This window comes from Pinus tabuliformis, chromosome 8 (genome assembly GCF_031772625.1).
Source record: "Pinus tabuliformis cultivar Carrire ecotype Pingquan chromosome 8, CPIR1, whole genome shotgun sequence".
Taxonomy (NCBI): Eukaryota; Viridiplantae; Streptophyta; class Pinopsida; order Pinales; family Pinaceae; genus Pinus; species Pinus tabuliformis.
This window is the reverse complement of record NC_142294.1, coordinates 632,977,983-632,993,194: the sequence shown is the minus strand read 5'-3', so window position 1 is coordinate 632,993,194 and position 15,212 is coordinate 632,977,983. Positions and strand designations below refer to the sequence as shown.

At 38.4% G+C, this 15,212-nt stretch overlaps 1 protein-coding gene across 1 annotated transcript; it reads right to left on the bottom strand.

The window, feature by feature from the left end:
* Positions 1–9,150: 9,150 nt before the first annotated feature.
* On the bottom strand, positions 9,151–12,026 carry LOC149237103 (uncharacterized). The gene is made up of 5 exons (XM_089369147.1): positions 11,871–12,026; positions 11,409–11,783; positions 10,896–11,332; positions 10,315–10,462; positions 9,151–10,005 (listed from the first exon to the last, which is right to left on the bottom strand). The coding sequence occupies exons 1-5, from the start codon at positions 12,024–12,026 to the stop codon at positions 9,151–9,153; spliced, it is 1,971 nt and encodes a 656-aa protein (XP_089225273.1).
* Positions 12,027–15,212: the final 3,186 nt, after the last annotated feature.

Genomic DNA, 15,212 nt, shown 5'->3' with positions numbered 1-15,212 from the left:
TCCCCATTCAGAATAAAACAAAAGATGTTTGTCATTTTCTTATCATGCGCTTAAGGATTCATCATGTTTGCTTATTTAATTGATTCCCACGAGAGTTTCTTATGTAAATTTTATAAAAAAATTAACATAAAACATATGCTGAACAACAAAAAAATAACAACAAAGAACATCAAAATACAACACACAACACAGAGATTTGATGAGGAGTTCACCCCTCTTGGGCTACGTCTCCTTGGTCCAACTTCCAATGCTTGGGCCTCTCTATTATGCTAAAAATTTAAAAAAAAGTGTGTTTAAAATGCTCAAATGCCTCTGAAACCTGTCTCGATTAGTTGAGAATACTAAAAAATGGCTATCTAGCCTCTTTTTGCATCCAATTTGGATAAGAACTAAAGAAGTTATTTCTTCTGCTAGTTCTCCCACTATTTGTCCCATAAATTTCTCCAAAACCGACATAATCCTACAAAGTCACTCCAAAGTCCGCTAACTGAGAGAGAATTTGGCTGCATCATGGGCCATAACCTGTCAACTGTATCGCAAATCGCGATTGGCAAGGTTTGGCAGGCTGAAGGTCGTGTTAACATGGCATAATGTTGTGATAGCGATATCATGAACCCTGATGGGAGTACAAAATATGGCTCATAACATCTTGCGTACGGGGTCTTATCGCTCTATGAACTCATCACATTTCTCTATCGATGCATAATCCCTATATCATATATATATTGGCAAGTACAACCCTGACTGTGTCAAGGGCCAATTCTATAACTCCTCCTTTCTTGCGATTACGATATGTTATATCACAAATCATAATTGGCACTTCCTGAGGGCTAATTCTTAACCCGATCCACCTACGACCTATGATATGCGAGAGCCAATGGCAGCATGCCACTTAACACCTCCTCATTCGATGGGTCCTTTCCACATCATCCAATCTTGCCATGCAGACAAGTCAAACATGAACTTTGACTTGCTCTAACTTTTGCATATGAGATAGGATTTGAGTGTCGTTCACACCATTGGATTTAGAATGATGAGATCTTCAATCTGAATCTGAGTTTAAAAAAACTCTGACACTTTGATTTTTGAGCATAAACTTGAGCACCTGATCACTCCTCCCCGTTGTAAGCCTTTTGGACCCCAAAAGATTATATTTAGTTATTTAACTAATGAGGGTATTGTTCCCTCACCTTCCCCTCTTCAATCCATTTGGTCTTTGATGGATTTGAACCTTTGAGACCCACTTGAAGATAATCAAATTTTCCCCTCTTTGATGACCTCGTTCTTGTGTCAAGTATGGTGTCTAGCTGAATCTCATCAAGAAATTTTGGAGAAAAATCTTCAATTGATGGAATTTATACACTTTCTCCTTAATCTTCAATCAAAGGAGGCTCATACAATCTCAAATTTTCAACATTAACAATGCAATAAATTTTCTTATATGAAGGCAAATCAAGCTTGAAAGCATTATTACCAATGTTTTCCAAAATTTTTAATTGACCATAACATATTGGTTTCAACTTTTTACCTTCACCTTGAAGCATTTCCTTACTAATGTAAATCCTAACTTCATCACCTACTTCAAATTGATGATCCACACGATGCTTATGATGCCTTGTCTTATACTTGCCTTGACTCTTTTCTAGTTGTTCTTCAACTGTTTGGTGAATCAACTAAATTTGTTGAATGAATTTCTTTGCTCTATCTATGTCTCTATGTCCATCTACAACTACATATTTCTCAAAGATGAAATCCAAAGGTGATTTAGGCAAATAACCAAGACATGCCTCAAAAGGCAAAGTTAGAGTAGAAGAGTGTTTTGCTTGGTTGTAAGCATGCTGAATATAATGCAACTATTAATCCCACAACTTAGGATGTTTGCTGCAATATCCTCTTAGCAAATGAATAAATGTCTTATTAACCACTTCAGTTTGACCATTTGTTTGCGGATGGAAGGTTATACTTTTCTTAAACTTGGTGTCCATCAAGTTCCATAAGTTTGACAAAAAATTCCCAATAAATCAGGAATCACGATCACTTACAATAGAAGTAGGTAATCTAAAATGAACCCATACATTTTGAAAGAAAAGTTGAGTTGTTTGTTCAACTGTAATTTTTTTCTTACAAGGCATTAATATGCATATCTTGCTGGACCTATCCACACCTATGTACAAATAATCATGACATTTTCTTGATAAAGGAAGACCTCCTACAAAATCCATAGAAACACTCTCCCATGGACGTGAAGGCACTAGAAGTGGTGTGTACAATCCTAGTTTCCTATTACTAGGCTTACTGACCGCGCGTAATTAAAAACCTATGACAAAACGTGACACACTTTCAAGCATACGAGGGCAGTAAAAATACCTCCAAAGATTTGTCATTGTTTTACTTACACCAAAATGTCCAGCAATAAGAAAAGTGTGTGCTTCCCTTGTGACATTTGCTCTCTCTCCCCGTGGAACAAAATTTTTTCCCAAATGATACAATGGATTATCATCTACATGGTAGTCTAATTCCTTAACTTGGTGGCCTTGACTCAAGTTTGAATATACCTCTTGAAAGTCAACACCATGTGCTTATTGTTCAACATAACTTTAAGGAAAAACAGAATCATTCTTGAGTAAAATGACTACACTAACAACTGGCCTAGAAAGAAAATCAATGACTCTATGATAAATACCTTTCTTATACCTGATTACCAAGTGGAATTGTTGTAAGAATCCCATCCAACGAAAGTGCCTTGATTGTGCAATTTTGTTTGAGATTGTAGATATTGCAAAGGTTGATGATCAGTGTGAATAATGGTTTCTTTTCCCATCACGTAATGCTTCTATTTCTTCACACTTCACACCAATGCGTAAAGCTCCTTATCATATGTGTGATAGTTAATAACAACACCATTAAAAATCTCAGAATGAAATGAAATGGGCTTACCATGCTGTAAAAGAATTGCACCCATGGCGTAGTCAATAACATCTGTTTGTATTTTAAATGGTTGTTTCAAATCCAACAATGCTAAAACTGGGGCTAAACTGATCTTCTATTTTAAAGCATCGAATTATTTTTTTGTTTTCCAAAAAATTGCTTTTGAATTGATGCAAATGTTGTTGATGTAGATGACAACTTCATTAATTTGATTGGATATTGATGTAGAATCGTCTTTGACAACTTGATTATGTATTGTTGCTTCTTGATTTGTTTGTACTTCGCTTGATTACATAAGCTTGAATGAAAATGATTATGTGCATGCAATTCGCTAATTTTTTGTGTGCTACATGTGTACGATATTAAAAGGATACCACATGAAGGTTAGTGTCAAAACTAGACACAAAACATAAACAATATCAAGAATCATGCACGATCACAAACACTTTCACAATGTACCTAAGATCCCCTTATTCAATTTTGGGCGAATCTAGGACGCTTCAACACCACACAAAAAATATGTCTTTATTAAGTATTGAAGTACATCAATCTTCACAACATTGTGATTGAAATTTCTCAAACAATGAGAATTCCAAGCTAACAAATTCTTGAAGCAACTTCTCTTCCAAATTAAAAATAACTTTTCAAACCATGAGTTACAACCTTATCACTCCAAATATTTATAAATCACACCTTATCACTCCAGAATTCAAAATACTTTCACCTTGTCATTCCACAAATCATCAACCTTATTCACCTTTATGACTCCCAAATAAAAATTTATTTATCCACTCCTTATCTCTCCCCAAAAACACTATAATTAAAAAAATACACTTTTCAATTTCAATTTCTGCTCCACTTAACTTTCACATCAACCCTCACTTTGACTTTTGAAAACCAACTTCAATTTAAGCTTTTGACTCATCCCACACTTTTACAAGGATTTTATTTGTAAAAAAAATGTTTTCTCAAATATGGCAAGCGAAAAATAGTTTAGACCTTTTAAATGAACATGGATTTGAATGTTGCTTCAATCAAAGCTACTTCAAGTGACTGTTGATTTCTATAGTTCGAATTTTTCCTAGATGGACCTATCGGCATTGGACAATGAGATGAATATAAGAGTTACTTGATTCACAACTTGTGAATGATGGATGCTAAATTGTCCATCGCTATGGCTAGAGTGGACATGATTAAATCATGTCTCAAAGCCCTTCGCCAGATATCTGATCAGGTACTTGAATCAATTTTTTTACTTAGATGATGGTTTAGTAGAGACATTTCAATATATTGGTGGGCTTTCGGTACTGTTGGAGCTTGGAGCTTGGGTTGTTTGTAGTCTAGAGCATGCATCACCCCTTGACATTGCTGTTTGTTGGCATGAAACATCTAATGCACCAGCTCAGAAGATGGTGATTATGACGTCACATCATATCCGATCTTGTTGAGCTTCAAAGCGAAACGTTCCGTGTAGATCGCCGAAATTAAAATGCAAATAACTCAACTTCTTAATATGGTCAGAATATGGCTCAGCGCCTTCAATGTAAGGGTTGTTTGATAGAAAATTCAAAGAATAAAGTGACCCAGTCATGTAATGGTGTAGAAAACGGAGAATCGAAGAAGAACCCACTCCAGAGCTTTCGACAATGGATGCTCTTCGATTTCTCTTTCTCCTATTGTAGTTTTAGGTGTTTGATGCGCTTCCTCAGAAATGGAAAATTAACATTCACTATACTTCTTGCTTCCATAGAAATACTGTTTAGGTCATGTGAGTAATGGCCATCATGGTGCTGCATTCAAGCTTCCTCCAGATCCGATCTAATCTAGGAGAGAAAAACTCACCAAAATATGCCTTCGAGTTCGCTGCTCTTCCTCTAATCCGAAAATTTATATCTGCAATTGATATGAACTAGGATACTACTACTGCAGGTGTTTTCACGGATGGGCTCCATGGAATGTGTTATAAATACTACTAAGAATCTACTTCATCTGTATTCAATCAACTTATTGTCGATGTAGCCAATAATTGGCTTCTTGGATTTTAAATGCCTTCCACATAATATAAGAGCTCCATGAAATTGCCTCAAAGTCTCAATATTAATCGCCTTAGCCTGGACGTAAAAATTAGTTTTAACTCAACAGAGATTTAACAATCTTGATCTTATTGTTGAAGCCTCAATTGGTTGAATAATATAAGAAAGTGTTGCTCAGGCACATAATATATAAAGTTGAGCTCTGCACCATTTGTATGAGCACTAGCCTTTCCATCAAGTAGCACTAATTCACCATCAATCCACAGTGGATTATGAAACCCAACTTTGCTCTGATACCAAATAAAGAAATTTGATAAACAACTAATAAAACACTCATAAAATAAATAGCAGAAATATACAAATCAGGCATGGAGGAAAAGGCTTGAGAGCCTCACTGTATTATATTCCTCACACTCACAATGTAATGTACAAATAATGATAATAGTACAAATAAATACATGAGGAAGTTTGTATCAAGATAGTACGTCTATCTTGGACACTATCGTTGAGAAAATATCTCAACCAAACACTAATCTAGAGCCTGATTAGTTGGAGAGAATATCTCAACCAAATAAGCCTAAACTAACTCCTAACCATGAGGAACAAACTCAATCTAGAAACGTAGGATTAAATCCTAACTTTCATGATTTTAATTCATTTAATTATTTGGACTTAGAATTTTTTTAACATATGAGAGAAAGGCTAACATCATTCTTTTTCTTGATCATAAGGAGCACGAGATTCTTTTTGGAATTGACCAGTCACGTCATTTTCCCTGCACTTGCCAAGGATATATTAAGCTTCCTACAATGGGATCTCATAATATATTCCACTCCCTCTTTGAAAAAATGATATTTGTTCTCAATGACCTTCCTGTCATACAGATACGATCTTCCCAACACACACCTTCATAAGTTGGAAGAATTAGACATTTAAGAATGGAATAAACACAGTTGGGCCCTCAAGTCATCTATTCTTGCATTAATACAACCTAAAATATTAGAGCATCCTTGTGGAGAGGTCAGGCTCATAGTTTCTTCTTGCCACATTAGGATCATAGATTTAACATCACCATTACTACCTTAGAATAATGATATCATGAGAGAGATATTGTAGCTGATAGTAGAAGCCCTTCAACAGTTGAACAACATCATGCTTCCTACTTTTTAGAAGTTGGACATGATTTTAAAACTCATGGCAGAGTCTAGCTTTGGCACCTCTATGCTAAATTTGGAATGCGACGACTTAATCTTTCCGTTACTGAAAAAGATTTCACACCAACATTCCATCAACTCATTCAGACTGTGTCAAAAAAACCAAGAAAAATATTGTGTTTCTATTCTTAGAAGGAGATGCTCACATCTGCAAGATACTAAGATCAAAATTGATAACAATTTGGAGGAAGGAACCAAAGATATCACCATCTTCATATGATCTAGTCAAGAAGTTGGTCAGGAAAAACAAAAAAGTGCTCAGAAGGGTGCTAACTAGGAAGGAGTTGAGAAGGATTGATGGAGGAAGCAAGAACAAAACATGCAACAAGAATGAACTAAGGAGGAGAGGACTATGGTTTATCTACAAGGGACCTTTAACCCTTAACCATTCATGTCCAAGTGATAGGAAGGAGGCAACAAAGACAGAACAAGAGGAGATTCCTTCATATTGTGGGGAGTCTCCTGTAGTTGGGTCTATTCATTTTTAGGATGGAGAGTAGCAATGCGATATTATTCAGGGAGACTTACAGGATAACAAGCATTTGTAAGTGCATGAGGAAATTCTACCTAATGGTGTTAATGAGGTAGATTCGTATAAAAATGAGTCCATATGTCTCCATGGGGTGTCCATAAAGAATATGAATAGCCAAGTATAGATAATAGTGCACTAATGCATCTATGTTCGACAATTGAAGAGGCTGAACAACATATTGTCTTCATAGATGGAGGAGGCCAAGGAAATTTGAGTGAGGAGCTGGGAGTAGTGAATGGTCATGATGAGAATGATCATGAGGAGTAACATGACAGAAATAATGTTCAAAGTGAACCATTCCTAGAGAGTTGGTCAAAGGTTCAAGTTGAAGTTGTGGTCATTGGGCATCTAGTGCAAACATGTACAAAGACATTTAGCAGGGTACCAAAATCACAAGTAAAGAACTTTCATGGAAATATCATGCATTTCGAGACACATATTATGATGTTGAAGCAGTGTGTCTAGACAACACGATACATAATCTTAGAGGAGAATATAAAAATTGAGGAGCTCATAGGCATATGTGTTGAGTGAGCGATGAAGTTTTATAGTGTAGAGGAATGTCTCAAGTCCCTCACAAGGCAGCATGAGGAATATATTTGGGAGTTCCAGAGTAGCCCTCTATAGGAGTAGATAGATAAAGCTTGCAAAACTACCAACTTGCCTTTATATATCGGGGAGAACAACGAAAAGTTCTCCAGATGGGTCATTTTGGGACAGAGCGGAGCAGCATGAGTTGAGCAGTAGGTAACATCAGAATAGTAGACTTATTCCATGTGCAACCATTCATGCATTATATCCTTCCCACGGGATGGATTGGCGAGAGATTATGAGTTGGAAATATATTGATGGGATGATTCCTAGGAGGATACCCATAACCAAGGGCATATTGTGGCTTGGGCCCTTAAGCAGAAGCAATGATGGAGGGTTGAGATTGTATCATAAGCCACAGGTCCCAGGACTTAGGTGACATTGGGATCCATGTGAATCTATTGAGGGTAGGATTTGCCGAAGGATTGTTCAAGATCCAAGGATCGAAGGATCCATTCAGGATCATTTAGCATGGAGCCATGGCGACACTGGACAAGATAGAGATTATTCTACAGGCTAGTTTCTACCAACAATTTACAGGAAAGAAACAAGAGAACACGCAAAATACAGAGAAAACGACTCTGGTATCAATGAGAATTATCAATTATCCTAGCATTGTCCAAACCCTAGCCCACAAGCTGGTCTATATAGCTAAAATTCGTCCAATAGGGAATTTTACCAAAATTGGCAAAATCCCAATAATCACGCCAAAAATTAAATACACACCAAAAGAAATAGTCTACCAAAAATCTGGCCCAAATCGAGTCAAAATCACTTCCTAAACAATAAATGAAAAATTACCATAAAAGGAAAAGAAAAACTAAAATTAAGGATTTGGAAAGGAAAGCGGTGGAATTTGAGGTCAAAAACGATGCCCACTGAGCGTAACTGGGTGGCCACGATGTGCTCGCCGAAAGAGCTTTACGGATTGGGGTCATATGCACAATTCTGATACTTGTAGCCAAATTTATGTCCAAAATACCGAAGCACACTCAAACTTCCCCCAATTAGGGAAAAATCAATGTTTCCTTCCATCTTTGCACTGATCTGCCAGCTCAAGGTGTCTCAGCGCCATCAATGTGCTATCTAACAGCTCATCATCCTCTGGCTTGGATCCTCCTGCATCAGTCGCCCCGGGTTGGAAAGAACTCGTCCTCGAGTTCACAGTAGTGTCATCAAGATCCCCAAAACAAGGACTTAGGTGCTTCACATTAAATACATCAGAAGTCCTCAAATGACTAGGGAGGTGCAATCTGTAGGTGTTATCATTGATCTTCTGCAGTATCTCACAGGGTCCAATCTTCCACTCCTTAAGCTTATTATACTCCCTAACAGGAAAGCGATCATGAGTTAATACTACCCAAACAAAATCACCAACATCAAAAGGTACCTGACGACGATGACTGTTTGCTTGAGCCTTGTACTTGGCATTGCTCTTGTGAATAGCCAGTTTAACCTACTCATGTATGCTCCTAAGATGTTCAGCGATCTCATATACCTTAGGGTTCAGATGACCTACTCGTGGAATAGGAGCTAAGTCCAGCACCCCGGATGGATTCTCACCATAAACAATCTCAAATGGGCTCAGTCCTGTGGTTCTGTTCTTCAACCTATTATATGCGAACTCTGCCTGAGGTAATGCCAAATCCCACTGCTTGGGCTTAGTTCCTGCCAAACACCTCAAAAGGTTGCCCAAACTTCGGTTCACCACCTTGGTTTGACCATCCATCTGGGGGTGGTAGGCACTGTTGAAATTCAACTGTGTCCCCAGCTTGTCTCATAAACTCCTCCAGAAATGACTAATAAACTTGGTTTCATGATCTGAAGTGACTGATCAAGGAACACCATGTAATCACACAATTTCCTTGAAGTAAAGATGGGCGATCTGGGCAGCATCCATTGTCTTCCTGCAAGCTACAAAATGGGCCATCTTGGGAAACCTGTCAACCACAACCAAAATGGAATCTGAGGCCCATTGTGTATGGGGCAAACCCAGCACAAAGTCCATACTGAAATCAAACCAAGGGCCTTTAGGAACAGGTAAAGGAGTGTACAGGCCCACATTAGTGAGAATTCCCTTGGACCACTGACACACATAACCACGCTCCACATAATGGGTCACATCACTAGTCAACTTGGGCCAATAATAATCAGAAGATATCAAGGCCAAAGTCTTATCCCGCCCAAATAGACCCTCGCTATGAAGTTCACTGATAATATGCTGCCTGAGTGAGCAATCTAGAATGCACAACTGTAATCCTCGAAATAGATAATCATTATGCACGACAAAATCATGTTGTTTACCATCTGTTACCTCCTGAAATATCCTCCTGAAGGAAGGATCCATTGCATACATATCAGTGAATGTATCAAACCCTGCAACTCTGGTGCTCATGGTGGTGAGGAGTAACGTGCGATGGCTCAGGGCATCTGCAACTCGGTTCAGGCTCCCTGCTTGGTGTCTCGGTGTAAATGTGAACACTTGTAAGTAGGCCACCCACTTGTCATGCCACCTACTCAACTTGTGTTGGCCATTGATGTACTTCAGAGCCTCATGATCTCTGATAAGAATGAACTCCGTTTGTACTAGATAGTGATGCCAATGCTTTAGGGACTGGACTATGGCATAGAACTCCAGATCATAGGTGGAGTAATTCTTCTTTGATCCAGAGAGCTTTTCACTGAAAAAAGCTATGGGACGCCCTTCCTAACTCATAACAACACCAATACCAATTCCAGAAGCATCACAATTTACCTCAAACACCTTCTCAAAATCTGGAAGTGCCAAAATTGGTGCCTCTGTCATCTTCTGCTTGACCAATTGAAAACTAGCATCTGCTTCCTCACACCACTAAAAATCACGACCCTTGAGGCACTATGTGATAGGAGCAATCAAAGTGCTGAAATTTCTGATGAACCTGCGGTAGAAGGATGCCAATCCATGGAAACTTCTGACATCATGCAAGGTCTTTGGCTTGGGCCATTCCAAGACCACATCTATCTTCGACTGATCTACCTGAACACCATTAGTAGACACCACAAAACCAAGGAAAGTGACAGAAGTAGTGAAGAAGGAACACTTCTTTTGATTGACAAATAGGCACTCTGTCCTCAGCATATCAAGAACTACACGGAGGTGGTCAAAGTGTGATGCCCATGTCTGGCTGTAAATGAGAATGGCTCAAAGTAGACAACCACGAATTTCCACATGAAAGGCCGTAGAACTTGATGCATAAACTTCATAAAATTATTGGGTGCATTGGATAGTCCAAAAGGCATGACCATCCACTCGTACAACCAATGTTGTGTCTTGAACGTTGTCTTCCACTCAACTCCAGGCCTGATTCTGATTTGGTGGTATCCACTCTTAAGGTCAATTTTTGAGAAGACCTTAGAACCAGACAACTGGTCTAACATATCATCTAGGTGGGGAATTGGAAACCTGTACTTCACTGTAATTCTGTTGATTGCTCCGCTGTCTACACACTACGCCAAGAGCCATCCTTCTTTGGCACTAACAGGGCAGGAACTGCACATGGGCTCATACTCCCACGGATATAGCCCCTCTCCAACAACTCTTCCTCTTGTCGCTACAACCGTTCAGATTCCTTAGGACTGAGGTGGTATGCCGGTCGATTAGGCAAACTCGACCCCGGGATAAGGTCTATCTGATGTTGAATATCTCTCAGAGGTGGTAACCCAGGAAGGAGATCCTCTGGCATCAGGTCAGAAAAGTCTGCTAGCAGTTGCTGCACCTCTGCTGGTAAATATGTAGTTACGTCTGTTGCAATATTCCCACAAGGTAGTAATGCATAAACCACATCTCCACGCTCCATCTCAACTAAGAAGCTGGACATAGAAAGCAGGTGATTATTACTGGCCACCAAGGTAGGAGTGGTTCCTTCCCGTCGAGGTGCCAACACTATCTTCTTCCCTTTGATGCTAAGGGAATAAGTATTCTTCTGTCCATCATGCACAACACTGTGATCATACTGCCAAGGCCTGCCTAACAATATGACAAGCATCCATAGACACTACATCGCACCAAACATTATCAAAATATTTTCTACCAACCGAAAAAGACACTAAGCATCGCCTATCTACTTTTACCTCACTGCCCTTATTCAGCCATGAAAACTTGTACATCTTGGGATGGTGATCTATCTTCAACTGCAGTTTCTGGATAGTCTCTTCAGACACCACGTTCTCAATGATCATCTTGCAGACTTTATCTACAACTGTGCAAGTTGTGTGAAAACTATTGGTCCTCATCCAATCGTCCCTTGAATCATCCTTGGGAGTCAGTAGACTCTTGCAAACAACCAGAGTCTCATGTCCATCTCCATACAGTACATCAACCTCGTCATCATCATCATCAAACACAGGCTCTCCAATCTCCTCAGTTTTGTCTACCATGTCATCCCCAATCACGAGACTTTTGCCCTTTTGTCTGGCAGGCTTCCTGCAATTAGTCACTATGTTTCCCTATTCACCACACCTAAAACATTTAATACTAGGGTTAGAATTACCCTATGGTGGTTGCGAGGTAGGACGGGCTTCTTGAGGGCGAACTCGTCGATTGCTCTGCTCGCTTCTGATCACTGGCCTCCTATTTTGTTGTTTCTCCATAGCAAGTGCATGTTGATATGCGTCAGAAACGGTCCATAGCAAGTGCAGGCTGAGGGCATCCTGCAGGGGTTGACGTAAACCCCCAAAATACTGCGCCATGATCTATTCTTCCGTCTCAGATAAATCATTCCACGCTATCAATTGATAGAACTCCTCCATGTAATCATCAACTGATCTCAAGCCCTTCCTCAACGAATGAAGTCGTTGGAACAAGGATTGGGTGTAGCCGAGAGGAAGGAAGTGACCCTTCAACTTCTTCTTCATCTTCCCCTAATCAGTAATCTTGGCCTTGCTCTCCCTTTCCCGTGGACATCTCAACTGCTCCCACCATGTAGATGCTCTACCTTTGAGTTTGATGGCGACTAGTTTCACTTTTACATGATTTGGGACTTCTTTATAATCAAAAATATGTTCAACCTCATTCAACCAATCAATAAATCCATCAGCCTGTAACGTACCAGAAAACTCGGGTAGATTCACTCTGAAACCGAGGTCTCCATGATGATCCTCTCGACCACGATGCTCCTCGAATAGGGCATGATTGTGATACGGGTTCACGAATCTGGAGTCAGAATCGGAATTGTGCTCCTCCATCTCACGATTATCAAATTCCTGTGCCGCTAGACGTTGGGTTAACTCTGCAACTTGTCTCTGCAAATCCTAAATCATCACATCTTGAACGCTACGATCACGCTGTGGGACTTCCTCATTCAGAACCTGCCCATAACGACCACGACCACGACCACCAGTCATTGAAACTGATGAACTCACACCCTAGGAAGATGTTGAAGCTCTGATACCAATTGATGTCGGACAGGATAGAGATGATTTTGCAAGCTAGTTTCTACCAACAATTTACAGGAAAGAAACAAGAGAACACCCAAAATATAGAGAAAACATCTTTGGTATCAATGAGAATTATCAATTATCCCAGCATTGTCCAAACCCTAGCCCACAATCTAGGCTTTATAGCTAAAATTCGTCCAATAGGGAATTTTACCAAAATTGGCAAACTCCCAATAATCACGCCAAAAATTAAATACATGCCAAAAGAAATAGTCTACCAAAAATCAGGCCCAAATCAGGTCAAAATCACTTCCTAAATGATAAATGAAAAATTACCATAAAAGGAAAAGAAAAACTAAAATTAAGGATTTGGAAAGGAAAGCGGTGGAATTTGAGGTCGAAAACAATGCCCACCAAGCGTAGCTGGGAGGTCACAATGTGCATGTCGAAAAGAGCTTTCCGGATTGGGTCATATGTGCGATTCTGATACTTGTAGCCAAAGTTATGGCCAAAATATTGAAGCACACTCAAAATTCCCCCAGTTAGGGAAAAATCAACGTTTCCTTCCATCTTTACGCTGATCTGCTAGCTCAAGGTGTCTCATCCCCATCAACGTGCTATCTGACAGCTCATCATCCTCTGGCTCGGATCCTCCTGCGTCACATGGGATAATACACTAGTTTGTATGGGATCCTAGTATCAATATATAGCTAATTTTGCTATGGATAGAAGTGGATTGCTTTAGAGCAAGCAATCTTTGGGTGGGAGGATTTGTAATATTCTCTTTTCTTGATATGGTCAAAGTGGATAGAATTTGCCCATGGTATTTACCGTGGTATTTGCCCATGGTATCAACCCATTGTATTTGCCTTCGTTTCTTGAAGGAAAACAAAAAAATAATGTTTCTAGAGAATCCATTAAGCCTATAAAAGCGGGTAGGGACAAAATAATGGGATAATCTTGATTCTATCTATCTTATTGTGTTTTTCCTTAGAACTTCGCGTGGCCAGTTCTAGTCTAATCTTAGGGACGGAAACCCTGTGGGTGTGATTTGTCTAGTCGATCCATCCAGGGTCCATGATTGTGCTTCAATATTTTTGATTTCTCTTTGATGGACATTCTTGCATGTCATTGCAGGAGCTTTGATATTATTGTATGGGCAGGTACTATTTTCTTCAAATAATAATATAAATAAGGGTTGCATTCCTTTATATTCCTTGTGTTCTATGTTTGGCTTGTCGGTATTCCAATTAGAACGCTAAAATATCCCAGATCTATTGATTATTTAGCCATTTGGGATCTTCTATTCATACAACCAACATGAATAAATTCTACTAAATAATATAATTGTGGATGTGAAAAATATTTTGATGTGCATTATTTCTATGATAGTTTGTATTAATAAAAATTTTATTGCTTTCCAAACTCAAATTATACATTTTTGGTATATCACATAGGGAGTGAAGAAAAGAATTTTGAAATTAATGTTATGATGAACAAAAGAAATAGATTAAAGCACACCACATTATTTATGAAAGAAACAAATAAAAATCAACTAAAAAATCATAAAACATTCATGAGATAAATGGAAACGTTAGAACATAGAAACTAACCCAAAAACACATTTACAAAACATGAATAATAACATTTTACTAATCAAACAAAAAAATAAAAAAAAGACAAGGTCTAAATAACATCCCAATCAACTCTACGAAAGTGAAATCAAAACCAATTTGAAATAGAAACCCATTGCAATTGGAATGTGATATTAAAACCCACATAATTATACTAAACATCAAACTTAATTGAAAAGTAATAGTAAAACCCCCCATAAACATCCAACATAATTGAAAAAAGTAATTTAAGACCAACTTCAACGTTCACAAATAATCACTATATATATATAAATAAACCATTACCACCGTTAGAGAAATTGCCTTATCACTTAAATTGTCCTAAAATATGATCATTGTTAGCTTGCAATAAGCTTTGTTTTTAAATAGGTAATTTCAAAGCTTGAAGCTCTTGCAAAGACATCCAACTCACCCAAAGGAAAAATAAAAGAATGTAATTTATCATCATACCCAACCTAAACTTAGATTGTCTATTATTTTATTGAAAGTATATTTCATGTTCAACGTCCCATTCTTGACATTAGAGAGTTTGATAATCTATACAACTAAAGTCATGAGTGACAAGGGCCTCACTCAACCTAACCACCCTATGAAAGATTCTCAAGACATCAAAAAACAAAATAATCATTTAATTTTATTATTTTTAAATAAGGGTTTTGAAACACTCCTTTATAATAATATTTTTGAGGGCCACATAATGATTCTTCTGTTGCTCCGAGCGGTAATTTACTTAGCAGAACATCACAAATTAAAAGAATAGTAAAATGAGAATGTTTGGATGATTCACCATTCTTGTCCTTTTCCTGAAAACTGATTGAGGGTATGATGGCTATAACATTTTCAGTATGTCAAACCGGTTATATAT